The sequence below is a fragment of the Scyliorhinus canicula genome, chromosome 3 (genome assembly GCF_902713615.1).
Source record: "Scyliorhinus canicula chromosome 3, sScyCan1.1, whole genome shotgun sequence".
Taxonomy (NCBI): Eukaryota; Metazoa; Chordata; class Chondrichthyes; order Carcharhiniformes; family Scyliorhinidae; genus Scyliorhinus; species Scyliorhinus canicula.
In genome coordinates this window covers 124,528,802-124,545,552 of record NC_052148.1, presented here as the reverse complement: position 1 = coordinate 124,545,552, position 16,751 = coordinate 124,528,802, and the positions used below count along the sequence as shown (strand labels likewise).

The following is a 16,751-nucleotide window of genomic DNA, read 5'->3' as shown; positions in this document are numbered from 1 at the left end:
AATAATTGGGTACTCTAAATTTATTTAAAAAAACATTCAGCATTTTAAAAATAAGGACACAAGTGTCTTTTGGATGTCCTTAATTTAAATGTTTCACCATATTCCCATATCTCTCCGCTTTTCCCTTGGCTCATTTAACATTCATTGTATCAATGTGTTTCCTATTTTATCTTGCACTGTTATATCGAATTTCATTTGCTATATTTTTAATGATTTGGAAATAAAATTCAGCTCAACGCATCCTGGCCTAACATTGCCTGTGAATCTGGTAAAACTGCATTGTACTTCTGAATTCAGATAATTTGTGGGTTAGGAACTGTATTGGGCCCTAATCCCTTTGTCCATTTAATCCACACCCCAAGCCTGACGTCGCCTCTCCAGCTAAGCACATCCGGGAGAAGGAAAAAATACTTGAACAGCAGCTAACTCTAAATGGCTACTTAGAAAATGTGTCTGTTTCAAACTTCAATTTTCTTTCGGGGAATCGGATGAGCTTGCAAATGTTTAAATTCGGGCAGGGTGACTGGGAGCAAGAGAGTGGTATGCAGGGACAAGTTCATAGCCATGTCATTTCACGGTGTATGCAGTAGCTCTTAAATCATTTATCTTTCTGTGCATGGTTAGATCATGAAATCATAATCTCCTCCATGCCAATGAAGTATTTCATTTGCATTTCTAAAACAGTTTCTTTGTGTATGGTAAATCCAGCCAGTTATGAATTCTTGCCCTTCTTTATCTTGGTCTCTATTGGTTGCTCATTCGTTTTTGAATTAAATTTGCTGAAATGAAATAAGATTTAATAAAGCCAGTCCTCCCATATTTTCTTTTTTTAAAATAAATTTAGAGTACCCAATTAATTTTTTCCAATTAAGGGGCAATTTAGCGTGGCCAATCCACCTAACCTGCACATAGAACATAGAACAGTACAGCACAGAACAGGCCCTTCGGCCCTCGATGTTGTGCCGAGCAATGATCACCCTACTCAAACTCACGTATCCACCCTATACCCATAACCCAACAACCCCCCCCCCCCCCCCCCCCCCTGGACCCTGGAGCTGTGAAGCATTTATGCTAACCACCATGCTACCGCACATCTTTGGGTTGTGGGGGGAAAACCCACGCAAACACGGGGAGAATGTGCAAACTCCACACGGACAGTGACCCAGAGCCGGGATCGAACCTGGGACCTCAGCGCTGTGAGGCAGCAGGGCTAACCCACTGTGCCACCGTGCTGCCCACTCCTCCCATATTTTCTAACCAGCCATAGAGCAGTGAGGCAGCTGATGATGCCTTGCCTATTATAATGATTAGAGGTGCTGCTGTTTAACACTTTAGGGCATTGCTTTACATTCTACAAAAGTCGTACTGGACTCGAGTGCTACTGCCGAAGTAGGTTGTTTTATTTTAAATTGTACAAAATAAAGCAGTGCACAGAACAAAAAAAATGAACTTCTTTCTTTCACTCAGACTTGTCTTGTATCCAATTTGCAAATTGTGCAGTCTATTCTTTTGGCACTATAGCATATTTGATGATTTATGTGGAAATGTGACAAGAGGCATGTAAATTCATACCTTGCTACTAATTTTGACTTTGTTTCAAACTGCCCAAGTTTCCATTTCAAAGATGCATGTGTACTTAATTCTCCAGTGAGGGAAGTTATTTTATTAATCCTGCTGTAAATATCGGTTGCATTGGTTGCCTTTTTTCTCCTAAAGATAGCGACCTTGAGCTGGGACTGGAGCTTTTATTTTATTTTTTAACATTCAAGGCAGTTTTCTTTACCCTAGAATGGCTTGTGGTTGTTACCTATTTTACTGTTCTTTTCGCACCTATTATTTGTATTTGGGTAGATTCCACTATTTCAGGTGTTACATTGTAAATGCTTAATGATTGACTAAGCTGTGTGTCCTGGCTAAATAATAATAATCTTTTTATTGTCACAAGTAGGCTTACATTAACACCGTCATAATGTACACCAGTATATCATGGTCCAGACACACACTGATGGACATACAATAGGACCAATCAACATGCATAACACCGCAGCCAATCGCCAATTAGAGCACACTCACTATAAAGACAGAGGGCATCAGTTTTCCCGCTCATTCGGGATTCAGCCTTTCAGAAGTACAAGAGCTTATAGTTTACAGCACAGATTCTCACCATGTGCTGAGTGATCAGACTGGTTAGGACAGGCACAGGTCTTTAGTTAATCTAATATCGTGTTAACCCACACTGAGAGTATGTTCAACAGTTTATAGTTTAATAAAATAGTGTTGTACTAGTTTAAGTGTTGGTGGCCTGTATGTGTTTCACGGATCCAGAGCACCCAACACATCATGGTACCAGTAGTTGAGGGATGTTAGAACTTCTTAGACCTACCTGCAAGTAATCTGCCTTCCACCAGTCTGCAGCCACCCTGCAACATGGACAGTGTCTGCCCACAACCGCCGCTCCGCATCACCGGCAATCTGGGGTCCAACTGGAAGATCTTCAAGCAACGCTTCCAGCTATACCTTGAAGCCACAGACCTGGAAGCTGCTTCAGACGCCAGGAAGATCGCTCTCTTCCTCTCCACGGCCGGGGGCCACGCCATCCACATCTTCAATTCTCTCACCTTCGCCGATGGTGAAGATAAATCTAAATTCAAGACGGTCCTCCTCAAGTTTGACAGTCACTGCAACGTTGGGGCGAATGAAAGCTTCAAGCGCTATATCTTCCAGCAGCGCTTGCAGGGTAAGGACGAACCTTTCCAATCCTTTATGACCCACATCCGTATCCTTGCGCAGTCCTGCAACTACGGGTCCACCTCCGACTCCATGATACGCGACCAGATCGTTTTCGGTGTTCAGTCGGACCCCTTTCACCAGCAGCTCCTTAAGGTCAAGCAGCTCACCCTAGCGATTGCCATTGAGACCTGCATGCTCCACGAACATGCCACCAGTCGGTATTCCCACATCCAGGCGGCTGAAACGGCGCAGCAAGCTCCCCACGAGGCAGAACGGGTCCAAGTCATCAAACCACTCCAGGGCCTCAGCCTGGATGAGGGCGGCCATTTCACGCGCTTTTCGTGGATTCCCACACCTGGGCGCACTGAAAGAGGGGATGGTGATGTCGACGAACGTAATGCGCAGGCGCGCACCATGCATGCGCGGTGGCGCAACAAACGCACTGATACAACAGCGTGCGGCAACTGTGGCTCCTCCCATTTAAAGCGGCAGTGTCCTGCCAAATCCCGACAATGCTTGCAATGTGGCAAACTTGGCCACTATGCTGCTTTATGCAGATCAACTCAACCTGCTAACTTTCGTCGCTCCAGCCAGCCTCGCAGGGATGTCCGGGCCATTCAAACCACAGTCACCGAGCCTGATCCAGACCTGCCCCCTGATTTGGACAGCGATGACCCGAAGGCGCCTTTTCAAGTCGGCATCATCACAAAGAACAGGATGTCTCCGAAGCACAGCACCAAGCCCATTCAGATACACATCATCGATCCGGATGATGAGTGGTGTGCCACCCTTACGGTCAACCAGAATTCGTCACCCACCTCAGAGACTGAGTTTATGAACTTTACAAATTTATGGACTCTGAGTTGTTTCCCTGCCTTGTTTGATCGTTTTCTTGGTTTGTATATAGTATTGTTCTCGTTCCTTTTGTTGCATACTAGTTCTCTGCACCAGGCACCTTCCCTTGTATACAGCTTAGTTTTCCTGTACATAGTCCTGTAAATACGTCTTCGCACCATACGCATAGTTAGGAACATTATTCACACACACACACTATTTATTGACACACACATATAAATTTTTTTACAAAGGGGGATGTCATAATATACACTAGTATATCATGGTGCAGACACACACACTGATGGACATACAATAGGACCAGTCAACATGCATAACACCGCAGCCAATCACCAGTTAAAGCACAATCACTATAAAGACAGAGGGCATCAGTTTTCCCACTCATTCGGGATGCAGCCTTTTAGACGTACAAGAGCTTATAGTTTACAGCACAGATTCTCACCATGTGCTGAGTGATCAGACTGGTTAGGACAGGCGCAGGTCTTTAGTTAATCTAACATCGTGTTAACCCACAGTAAGAGTATGTTCAACAGTTTATAGTTTAATAAAATAGTGTTGTACTATTTTAAGTGTTGGTGGCCTGTATGTGTTTCATGGATCCAGAACACCCAACACATCAAATACTGCAATAGAGTTACTGCGAAAAGCCCCTAGTCACCACATTCTGGCGCCTGTTCGGGTACACTGAGGAAGAATTCAGAATCCTCAGCTGATACAGGAATTGAATCCGCGCTGCTGGTCTTGTTTGCATCATAAACCAGCTGTCTAGGCCAATGAGCTAATCCAGCCCCTGCAGGGAACACACACGGTTGCCCACCACTGCCTGTATGTTGTGGGTGATTCAACACCACTAATGGAATTTCTCTTGCAAATGATTAGCTGGAGGTTTCTCCTGTTTAATAAAGACTCAGAATGGAAATCATTTACGTAAATAAGATATAAAGTAATGCATATTTCTATTTCAGTGCAACATTGGATTTTTGTCTAGTCTTGTTTCAAGGAATGTGCAGTCTTCCATTTACAAGTGGATGGTTGATTGCTTAAGTAATATTGTTTTGCTGCTCTTGTCCAGGAGGTACAATGAGGGACAAGACTTGTGCCTCAAGGCTGTGTTCATGTGTATCCTGATCAACCTTAATCCCTCATCCATCATCACTAAAATAGATTATATGGTGATAGATTTCATATTTCATTGCTGTTGTGGGGCTAAGAGGTGCTCAGATTGGTGCTTTATTTCCCGATAAAGTGTCGTCACAGTCCAGAGGACAGAAGGTTGCTCTCCCCTTTTGAGAGCTGACTGTTGGTGAAGGCAAGGGGCCTTCATGAATAATCTCAGCCAGTACAGGAATTGAAACCACATTGCTGGCGTTGCTCCGCATCATGAACCAGCTGTCCACCAACTGGGTTAGCAGCACTGAAAAATAATTCATTGGGACATTGTGAGATTGTGTAAAGTGCTTATATAGTTTATTTGTTTTTGTGAACAACTGGATCATGGTATAAGGAAAAAGAGTAAGTAAGGCAACAAGCGATATTTTACTTGGGTTTGTATTCTCCACTGAAAACATTTGACTTATTTTACGATATGGCTTTTTAAAGTGCTAAAATTATACATGTGTAAGAATTTGGAATTAATGAATTTTTGTTCATGGTGTTTTTTTTCTGACAGGCTGCCAACAACACATACTTGCTTCAATGTGCTCCTGCTTCCAGACTACTCCAGCAAGGACAAGCTCAAGGAAAGGCTCCTTAAGGCAATCACATACTCCAAGGGTTTTGGCATGCTGTAATTAACTTGTGGCAACGCAAGTAGTCTCGTAAACCAAACTCAAATGAAGATGCAAAATCTCCTTCTAAAATATAGATTAGCCAGTTATATGTTGAGATAAAAATCCACATTATAATAAACATAATAAACATTGTGGGATGGATTAAATGCTGAAGGCGGGCTCCCCGCACCCTAACTTCAATGTTAGGACCGAGCCCTTTTCTGATTCGTCGGCTCCTCCTGCCATCATTCTTCAGGCAACAACCCTTTAATCAATTTGGGGTCTGTCTCCAAGCGGAGGTCCCACCTCAAAAAGCTACCGATCTCCGATTGACCAGCCATTCTGCACATGGACAGTGTCAGCAGGAGTGGTGACCACTGCTGGCACTGCAGATAGGTTAAGGAAGGTGGCATTCAATGAATGACATGGACATTCAGGTATGTCCAGATCTCGCCTGGACCAGGTTAACAGTCCCAAGTGATTGGGTTGGGGGCACGTTGGGATGTTGGGCGGGGAATGGGAATAAGTGGACTTGGGAAAACAGAACTGGGGATGGGTGTCTGGTAGAAGGGGTAAACCTGCAGAACTACAGGTTGAGCACCAGCCTCCCCCATCACCTGTTGAATCAGAACAATGGTGGGATGTGGCCCTTAATCGGTATTAAGTTCCCACTTGAGGCCTTCAATTATGCCACAGGCAAGCAACCACCTGATGCTCATAAAATTGTGGTGGGGTGGGGGAGACGGGGGAAGTGGCGGGACACGACCAATGCCATTTGGCCTAAATTACGGGTCCACTCACTTGCTTTTCCTCCCACAGGAGACCTGAGAAAATCTAGCTCTGTTCTTTTTTTCTCTACGGATTTAATTTTTTCATTTTAAGATGGAGATGCCCTTAAGCAAAGTACAGTTTGGTGTAAGCTGTGTAATGATGACACAAACAGTGAACCTACCAAAATCCCAAAATACTTGTTGCAGTAATAGAAATATTACTGGCATTCAATGCAGTTACTTAATTAAATTAGGGGTGTAGGTTTGTTTTACCATTATATTTCAAACCAATTTATAAAAAAGGGAATGATGTATATCTCTGCACAGAAAATTTTTGTCACCTGTGTTACGCCTCCACATCTCCTCCCCCCACCCCACCCCCATTCTACTTTTTTTATAAAAAGGAAATAAATGTGACACGGTAAGAGTGTTTGGCTATTATATGTTGGTGAGAATTCTGGGGGGGGGAGGGGGGGATGCTTCTTCCAGCTTAATGAAGAAGTGGTGGTGCTGTGATCATTACTGAAAATGTTCTTTTCAACCAAACTGCTGCCAGTCTTCCTGTACCTCAAGGTTTTTCCTACCTAATTTCCTCAGATATATTGAGGGATGGCAGTTATTTTCTTCTATATTTTTCTACTTTATTTTTCTGCTATTTCCTGAAGAGGATATGCATTTACACAAGTATCAAACCACTTAACTAAGGAGGGCCTCGAGTGCATGTAACTAATCTTGTTTCATGATAAATACCATGGTGTGTTGTATAATAAAACATAAAAATATTGTGACTGAAAACAAATTATTTGGACCTGTTGATCTTTGTCCACAAATAAAATAAGAATCATGTCTCTCAATGCACAGTTGTATTTAATGTACAAATAAAATTGAGAGCAGGATGTAAAGTTATTATGTAGACACAGTACTCAATTGATGTGTGTTTAAAATTGAGTATCGATCTGTAATGTTTGAATTAAAATGGAGTAGTGCAGCAACTTGCAATTATGTTCCTATCCTGTCTTTTTTAAATTACTCCCGTTAACAGTGAGGAGAGGGAAGAAACTTGAGTATGCAGCACTGTTTGGCTTTACCACAAACTGTATTTTTATCTCTCCCATCTTTGCCATTGGAAAAAAGCTTAATCTGGATAAGTCTTTCACAGTTGATTTTACCCCAACAAACATAGTTAATAAGGGATTAGACCCCTTTAGAAATATACATCCCTATGAAAAGGAGAATAGGTGTACTAAAATGCTACATCTGGTCAACGTTATTATGCTGCAAAAGTTGGAATATAAGCATGGCAATGGAAAATAAAAGCAACAGAAATGAGATTTCTGCGACATGATTATTTGGACAACTACTGAGGAGGTTTTGAGGAAATACCACTCAGGAACCTTTGAAGATGATCAGGAGACAACTTCAATTCTTTGAACTTGAACTTAGGAAAGAAAAACTAGACTTTCTTGTATAACTGGTAAAATTGAGAGAAGCGACTTCCGGTGACGACATCCCGCTGACCTCTCGGAATTTCTCCACCTGGAGAAGATTAAGTACGCCATCCGAGGGTCAGAGAAAGTCTTCCTGGATACTTGGGGGCAGTTCATCGGCCTGTTCCAAAACCTGTTTGAGGCCAGCAACGAGGAGTAAGCCAGGGAAGAAAAAGTGAAGAACCAAATGACTGTGCAACCCGGGGGGCGGGGGGGAGAAAAATGGGGAAACCACAAGAGAAGAGGAAGGGGGAGATATCACAGACCGATCCAGAGGGCAGCAAAATGTACATAGTTAGACAAATGAAGGACAAAACAAACCTCTCTAAAATAAAGCAAATTAGCGTGGGCAAGAAAAATGTAATGTATATTTCATAGAATTTACAGGGCAGAAGGAGGCCATTCGGCCCATCGGGTCTGCACCGGCTCTTGGAAAGAGCACCCTACCCAAGGTCAACACCTCCACCCTATCCCCATAACCCAGTAACCCCACCCAACACTAAGGGCAATTTTGGACACTAAGGGCAATTTATCGTGGCCAATCCACCTAACCTGCACATCTTTGGACTGGGAGGAAACCGGAGCAGCCAAAGGAAACCCACGCACACACGGGGAGGACGTGCAGACTCCGCACAGACTGTGACCCAAGCCGGAATCGAACCTGGGACCCTGGAGCTATGAAGCAATTGTGCTATCCACAATGCTACTGTTTATAATTTTATAAATAACTTTATAAATATGAGAAAAGCCAATAAAAATATATTTTTTTAAATGTAAGAGCAAGATGCAGAAAAAGTGGCTCCTGGGTGGGTCTTTGTTTTTGATCCCTTTTACCCATCTTTTCGGGGAATTTTGATGACCACAAGCCCAGTGTGGGGTTAGAGAACTGTTCCTCAACAGAGTCATGTGAAAATGTCGTCAAACGCCCAACTCAAAGAGAGCTCAGGAGGATAGACCATTGAAGGAAGGTAAAGGACGGAAGATGGCCACTGCGCACATTGCATTTCTTTTGCAAAATATTTTATTGCCACTATTTTCAAACATATACAGAACAGAAACGAGCAAACAAAAGTAAACCAGACCCAATTAGCACCATTCCCTTGTACTGCCTCCACCCTCTTTTTGCACCCAGCCCTCACCTGTTTAACACAGCAATGAGGGGTTCTTGGTGTTAACCGAACAAAACAACAAGAACCCCGCACTGACATGTTAATGTGCCTTAAAGAAGTCAATGAACAGGCTCTGCGTTGTGGAGAACCCCTCTTCAGCCCAGCTTATGGTGAAGTTGATTTTTTTCTAGCTGGATAAACTCTGCCACGTCGTTCACCCTTGCCTCCGCTTTTGGTGGCTCTGAGTTCACTTGCATAGCAAGATCTGTCTCTGGGCTACCAGAGAGGCAAAGACTACCACGTCACCCTCTTCCCCAACTGCACTCCCGGATCCTCCGACACCTCAAATATTGCCACCCATTGGCTCAGCGCCACCTCCACTCCCAAATCTCTTTCCAGAGCCCCTCCAACCTTGGACATTTGCTGGTCCCCCTACGCACTGCCCACACCTATCTTCCACCCCAGGAAAAAAAAAGTCTCATCCTAGACCCTGTCATATGAGCCCTATGCACCACCTTAAACTGTATGCGACTCAGTCTTGCATGTGACAAGGGTGAGTTTATCCTCTGCAGAGCCTCACTCCACACCACAGCTTGCAAAGCCCCTTCCAAATCCTTCTCCCACTTGCACCAGGGTGCGCTCCCTCTTCATCAGCTCCTTCTATAGATCTGACACCTTGTCCTTGCCTATTTCATCCTCAGACAGCAGCTTGCCCTGTATTGGAGTGGCACTATGGGAACGACCCCAACTTCTTCCGCAAGAAGTCCCTCACCTAAACCCATCCCTTTTGACAGCAAGTACACCTCAAGTTCCTCCAATCCTGCAAACTTATCCCCCGCAAACAGGCCCTGAAAATACTCTATCCCCAACTTCCCCCACCCCCAAAACTTCACATCCAGCTCCACCAGAACAAACCTGTGGTTGCCACAAATCGGTGGCCAAAGGGGACATGCCTTCCATCCTACAATGCTGCCGACATTGATTCCACACCCTTAACGCTGATATCACTACCGGGCTAATGGAGTACCTGGCCAGCAAGAAAAAGGCAGCAACAATAGTGGCCTCAGACTGGTCCCTTTACACAAAACCACCTCCATCCATCTCCATACCGACCTCTCCTCCACTGGCCACTTCCGAACCATAGCAATGTTTGCCGACTGTAAGGGGGATAGAAAAAGCTCCTATCGGGGAAAAACTGACAGTCGGGAAAGCATAGACTAATGACAATATAGAGTAGTTTAGAGAGAACAGGGATAATTACTGAAATAAACTATACTATACAGCAATCATAGAAAATATAATCATAGTCTAAATTGCAGCACCTGTATCCACTATAATTGCATTTTAAAGTTAGAATAATACTGAAATATACATATAGTCACTTGTAAAAGGTTCGGAAAGCATAATGGAATACTTGACCACATTATTGAGAGAGATGGGAAAATACAGATTTCACACACACACGCAAACACTGAAAACAGCTGGGAAGCAGGAATTCTTATCAAGTTAGTGCAGACAATGGAACTAGTTAGAGAGCTAGATAGAATGCATACAGAGCACCAAGGACATGCAGATAAGGAAGCTTTGGAAACAATCTGTGAACCATAAATAAGATATTAGAAAATCATGAGGTGATCACACTGACAGAAAAATATATTTTATTGGTTTAATGACGTAATTGGATCCCAGCCTACTTGGCCGGGGGGGGGGGGGGGGGACTAGCTTTTTAAAAATGTATAATTACCGTACAGAAACTCTCTAAATTCAGAGATTTGAGACTGCCTCAAACCTCTCTTTCTCGTAATTGATCAAGCTTGAAAATAAAGAACCTCTTACCAGAGTTACAGCCTGTGAATGTTTGAGTTGACTAAGCTATAATTGAAGGGAAAGTCCCCTACGTGAAGGCCAGCCGAATATGTAGTCTCTGAAAATGTTCCCCTTCACCGCCCAATAATAATTCGATGCGGCAAGATTCTGAAACACAAACAAAATCTTCGGCAACACCATCATCTTTACCATCTGGACTTTTCCAGCCAATGACAAAGGCAACGCATCCCACCACCTAAATTCCCCTTCATTCCTTCCATGAGCTTTGCCAGATTCAACTTGTGCAGCTGGGCCCAGCTCTGGATTGGATTGGATTTTGTTTATTGTCACGTGTACCGAGGTACAGTGAGAAGTATTTTTCTGCGAGAAGCTCAACAGATCATTAAGCGCATGAAAATAAAATAAAATAAATACAACAGGGCAGCACGGTGGCGCAGTGGGTTAGCCCTGCTGCCTCACGGCGCCGAGGTCCGAGGTTCGATCCCGGCTCTGGGTCACTGTCCGTGTGGAGTTTGCACATTCTCCCCGTGTCTGCGTGGGTCTCACCCCCACAACCCAAAAATGTGCAGAGTAGGTGGATTGGCCACACTAAATTGCCCCTTAATTGGAAAAAATAATTGGGTAATCTAAATTTTTTTTTTTTAATTAAATTTTGAAAGATTAGAATGATTATAAGATAAGTGAAAAGAGGATCTGTTCGGGAGAGCTCACAAAGACCCCCCCCCCCCCCCCCCCCCCCCCCCCCTCCCAGTCCCCGGGCATTGATCGGGAATATCTCACTTTTTCCCATGTTGAGCTTATATCTGATAAAAGACTGAACTCCCCCAAGATCCCATAATCCCGTTGAAAATTTCAACCAGGTTCACTATATATAAGGAGAGGTCATCAACATATAAAAAGACTTGGTGCTCTACCCCTCTTACCCACCCCACCCCACCACCCCCCATGCTCTGCCACCCCCTTGAAGCCAAGTGCTATTGCCAACGGTTCAATCGCTATGGCAAAGAGCAAAGGAGAGAGCAGGCATCCCTGCCTCATCCCCCAGAGTAACCCAAGATACTTTGAATTGCCACACTCGCCTTCGGAGCCCTCTACAACAATCTCACCCAGTCGACAAACCGAACCGCCCCAGCACCTCGAATAAGTATGGCCACTCCATACGAACAAATGCCTTCTCTGTGTCCATAGACACAACCACCTCCATTCCTGGACCATTGAGAGTATCATTATCACATTCAATAGTGTCCGAACATTGACCAATAGCTGCCATCCCTTCACGAACCCTGTATGGTCCTCCCCTATCACCCCTAGCACACAGTTCTCTATCCACACCACCAACACCTTTGCTAATATTTTCACATCCACATTTAACAACAATAGCAGACAATACGACTCACAGTGTTCCAGGTCTTTGTCTTTCTTTGAAATAGAATTATAGAAATTACAGTGCAGAAGGAGGCCATTAGGCCCATCGGGTCTGCACCGGCCATTGGAAAGAGCACCCTATCCTGGCAACCCAGTAACCTCACCTAACCTTTCCTGTTGGACTCGAAGAGCAATTTATCATGGCCAATCCACCTAACCTGCACGTCTTTGGACTGCGGGAGGAAACCGGAGCTCCTGGCGGAAGCCCACGCAGAAACGGGGAGAACATGCAGACTTCAAACAGACAGTGACCCAAGCCGGGAATCGAACCTGGGACCCCGGAGCTGTGAAGCAACTGTGCTAACCACTATGCCAATTGAGATTGAGAGACCTGACACATCATGGGAGGGAGCTTGCCACTCCCTACCGACTCATTGTACATCCTCACTAATGGGGGCCTCAGCTCCTCTTATAAAACTCCTCTGGGAACCTGTCAGGGCCCAGGTCCTTACCCGACTGCATCACCCAAATGGATTTCTCACCCAGTCCAATTGGGGCCCCCAGCTCCTGTACCATCGCCACATCCACCCCCGGGAATGCCAGCCCATTCTGAAACCGCCTCATGCCTTCATCCCCTGCTGAGGGCTCCGAACTGTACAACTTCCGATAAAAAGCCTCAAACACCCCATTTACCTTCCCAGGCTCTGTTACCAGCTTGCCTCCATCCCTCATTGGTGCAATCTACCTCATTGCCATCTGCCTCCTCAAGAACATCCTGCTTGACTTCTCCCCACATTCGCACACTGCTCCTCTGGCCCTGCCCAGTGGTCCCATTGCCTCCCCCGTTCACATTAGCCCCAACTCCATTTGGAGCTTCTGCCTCTCCTTCAGAGGCTGCACCTCAGTTGCAGTATCTCCGGTCCACCAACAGAATGGCCTCCACCAGCCTCAGCCTTTCTGACCTCACCTTATGCGCCCTAATTGAAATATATTGCCCTCTAACCGCTGCCTTCCCACAATGTAGCTGCAGAGATCTCCCCCGACTTCTTATCCTCCACATAGTTCCGGATAGCCACCCCTATCTTCTCACAGACCTCCTTATCGGCCAATAACCCTATATCCAACCTCCACTGTGGCCTCTGAGAGCTTGCCCCATCCACCCGCCAGTGTGGCGCGTGGTCAGAAACCACGATCGCTGAATACTCATATCCAACCACCCATGTCTTTTCCGGACTTCTGGTGGTGGTGATGTGCTGAGCGAACGCACATCAGGTGGCTCTCCTCCCAATCAGACCCAAAATAGCAATGTTTCCAGGATTCTTGGCTCAAAAAGCCACCCACAATTCCTAGAAATCAAAAAGGCACTAGTAGAGAAGAAGAAGAGAAGATGCCGGCAAACGGCAGCTCAAAGGGTCGTCGAGAAGACAGAAGCGGCAGCAAGGGGCAGCAGCAACGAGCAGGTGACCCAGCGGATACACGAGGCGAGGTGGAGGCTCTGGCGAAACAAGAGAGGGGACAACCGGTGGCCCGAACAGAGGAACATGAACGGGCAGCGATGACCCCTAATACACCGGGGATGGATAGAAGACATTCCTAAAAAAAGAACTGGCTGCCATGAGGGATGCGATCAAAATGGAAGTCCAGGTGGTAATGAAAAAGGAAGTGAAGGAGGTGGTGATGGAAGCAATGGCCACCCTCCAGCGCAAGATGGACAGCCTGGGAAAGAAGGTGGAAGCCCAGGAAAGGGCGGCAACCGACCAGGGTGATAAGATCGTGGCTCTGGAGTCCGAGGTGAAGAGGTTGGTGGCGGCCCAAGGGAACCTAAGGGGAAAGGTAGAGGACCAGGATAACAGGTCCAGGCGACAGAACAAGGGGTGTCAGGACAGAAAAGGGGGTGAATACAGGGGGAGGAAAGGGAGGGAGGGATAGGGAGGGGAAAGGGAGGGAGGGAGGGACAGGAAGGGGAAGAGGGAAGGAGGGTACGGGGGGACTCACAGAACAGAAAAAGGGCAGAAGGATAGGAAAGGGTTGACAGCGAGACAGACATAGGCATTAGCAGGCATGGAGCAGGCCGAGGAATCAAAATGGCGCCGCAAACAGCCACTTTGGAGGGTCCCGAAACAAACGGAGACCCTGGAGTGCAGGGACGCACCCAGTTGGCGGCCATGTTGGGTGCTCCCTGGACAAAGGGAAACCCCGGAGTGCAGGGGCCCGACCTCATAGTGAAAATGGCGACCGTGGCCATGTTGGACGGCCCCCTAACAAAGGGAAACATAGTCTAACTGCAGGAGACGGACCTGAGGGAGAAGGACAGACTGCTGATAAGGAAAGGATCGGTGTGGCAGACGTACCATTCATGCTACGGGACGAGGGCTAGGGGAGTGGCCATACTGATCAGCAAGAGGACAAGATTTACTGAGACCAGGACGGTTACAGACACAGGGGGACGGTACGTCATGGTCAGCGGTGTCCTAGATGGGGCACCGGTAGTTCTGCTAAATGTGTACGCTCCCAACTAAGACGACACAGATTTCATAAAAAAGACCATGGCTAAATCCCCAACATTGACACGCACCGACTGATTATGGGGGGGCGACTTTAACTGCGTACAGAACCCGCTGACCGACCAATCAAATCCCAGAACAGGAAAGAACACAGGCATGGCTAAGAAACTGGGAGCATTTATGGAGCAGATGGGGGCGGTGGACCCGTGGAGGTTCCTGCACCCGGGGGAAAATGAATTCTCGTTCTTTTCGCAAGTGCACAAGGTATATAACCGTATTGACTTCTTTGCAGTGGGGAAATCGCTGCTTCCAGCAGCGAAATACTCCACGATCGTCATCTCTGACCACGCACCGCACTACGTGGATGTGAGGTTTCAGACAGGCCGTGGCCAGTGCCCCACATGAAGGCTGGACATGGACCTCCTGGCCAACAAGGCTTCTGCCAGAAAACATCGCAGACCATAGGTGACTACATGACTAGCAACCAGAACGGGGAAGTCTCACCCTCCACCTTCTTGGAGGCACTGAAGGCTGTGTACAAAGCACACAGAGATAGGGAAGAGAGGGGGGCCAGTCAACAGCTGAGCGACTCCATCTTGGAAGTCGACAGAAAGTACTCCGAGGCCCCGACCGTAGAGCTGCTGGCGGAGAGGAAAAAGTTACAAATGGACTTTAACCTGCTATCCACTAGGAAAGCAATGCAGCAACTCCACCAGACACAGAAGACCTTTTACGAACACGGAGAAAAGGCTGGCCGCCTACTGGTTCACCAATTGAGAAAGCAGGCAGCCACGAGGGTAACAGTGCAGGTAAAGGATGACAGAGGTAGACTGGTAGTGGAACCAAAAGAGGTCAACAGAGCATTTGAGACCTTCTGCCGAGGAGTGTACACCTCCGAGCCTCCCAATGGGGATGCAGGGAGAACATCAAATTTTTGTAGGGTTCCAGGCGGATGTCTACAAAAATCTGCACCAGCCTTGACCCCACACCTAAGGGACATGTTCGCAGACTCATTGGCAAGGGGCACTTTTCCTCCTATGCTAGCCCAGGCCACAATCTCATTGATACCCAAAAAGAGAAAGACCCGACAGAATATGGGTCATTTGGACCCATTTCACTGCTGAATGTTGACGCAAAGATACTCGCAAAGGTCCTGGCCAAAAGGCTGAAGAACGCTGTACTGGAGGTGAGCCCTGAAGACCAAACGGGCTTTGTCAAGTGTAGGCAACTCACTGCGGACATCAGGCGGCTGATGAACATAATAATGATCACCCCCCGGGGAGAGAACACCAGAGGTGATCGTCTCCCTGGATGCAGAAAAGGCCTTCGATAGAGTCGAATGGAGGTACCTCCTTGATGTACTGGAACGGTTTGGGCTAAGAGCAGGATTCACCGCCTGGGTGAGGCTCCTGTACAACGCTCCCAAGGTGAGCGTTTGAACGAACACCGAAGCTCTGAATACTTCCAGCTACAAAGAGTCACAAGGCAAGGATGCCAACTGTCCCGCTCCTGTTTGCATTAGCAATCAAATCCCTGGCGATAGCGCTACGGGGTGTGAAAAACTGAAGGGCATCCAATGAGGAGCACTGAGTTTTACTCTATGCGGATGACCTGCCCCTGTACGTCTCAAAGTCACAGGAAGGACTGAAAGCAATCATGCGAATCCTAAAAGAGTTAGAAACCTTCTCAGGTTACAAACTCAGCCTGGGTAAAAATGAGGCATTCCCAGTGAACCCAAATGAGGGAGGGACAGAGCTGGAGGGACTCCCATTCAAAATAGCCCAAAACAGATTCCAATACCTGGGTATCCAAATAGACTGGAAAAAGGTCCACAAATGGAACCCGACCAACCTGGTGGAGGAAGTCAAAAAGGACCTACAGAGGTGGGACGGACTCCCACTCTCCCTGGCGGGGAGAGTGCAGGCGATCAAACTGAACTTAGAATTTAGAATTTTAGAACAGTACAGCACAGAACAGGCCCTTCGGCCCTCGATGTTGTGCCGAGCAATGATCACCCTACTTAAACTCACGTATCCACCCTATACCCGTAACCCAACAACTCCCCCTTAACCTTACTTTTTAGGACACTACGGGCAATTTAGCATGGCCAATCCACCTAACCCGCACATCTTTGGACTGTGGGAGGAAACCGGAGTACCCGGAGGAAACCCACGCACACACGGGGAGGATGTGCAGACTCCGCACAGACAGTGACCCAGCCGGGAATCGAACCTGGGACCCTGGAGCTGTGAAGCATTGATGCTAACCACTATGCTACCGTGCTGCCCTTACTGCCGAGGTTCCTCTTCCTGTTTAGGTCCATACCGATCTTCAT

The 16,751-nt window shown here is 46.6% G+C and overlaps 1 protein-coding gene across 2 annotated transcripts in view; it reads left to right on the top strand.

Moving 5' to 3' along the window:
• Positions 1 to 7,123, top strand: part of LOC119962938 (ubiquitin-protein ligase E3A-like) — a 57,631-nt gene extending 50,508 nt beyond the window's left edge. For both annotated transcript variants that reach the window (XM_038791247.1, XM_038791246.1), the window contains one exon: positions 5,255 to 7,123. In XM_038791247.1, the coding sequence (XP_038647175.1) occupies positions 5,255 to 5,375 (121 nt within the window). In that variant the 3' untranslated portion in view covers positions 5,376 to 7,123. The remainder of the gene's footprint in view (positions 1 to 5,254) is intronic.
• The last annotated feature ends 9,628 nt before the right edge of the window (positions 7,124 to 16,751 follow it).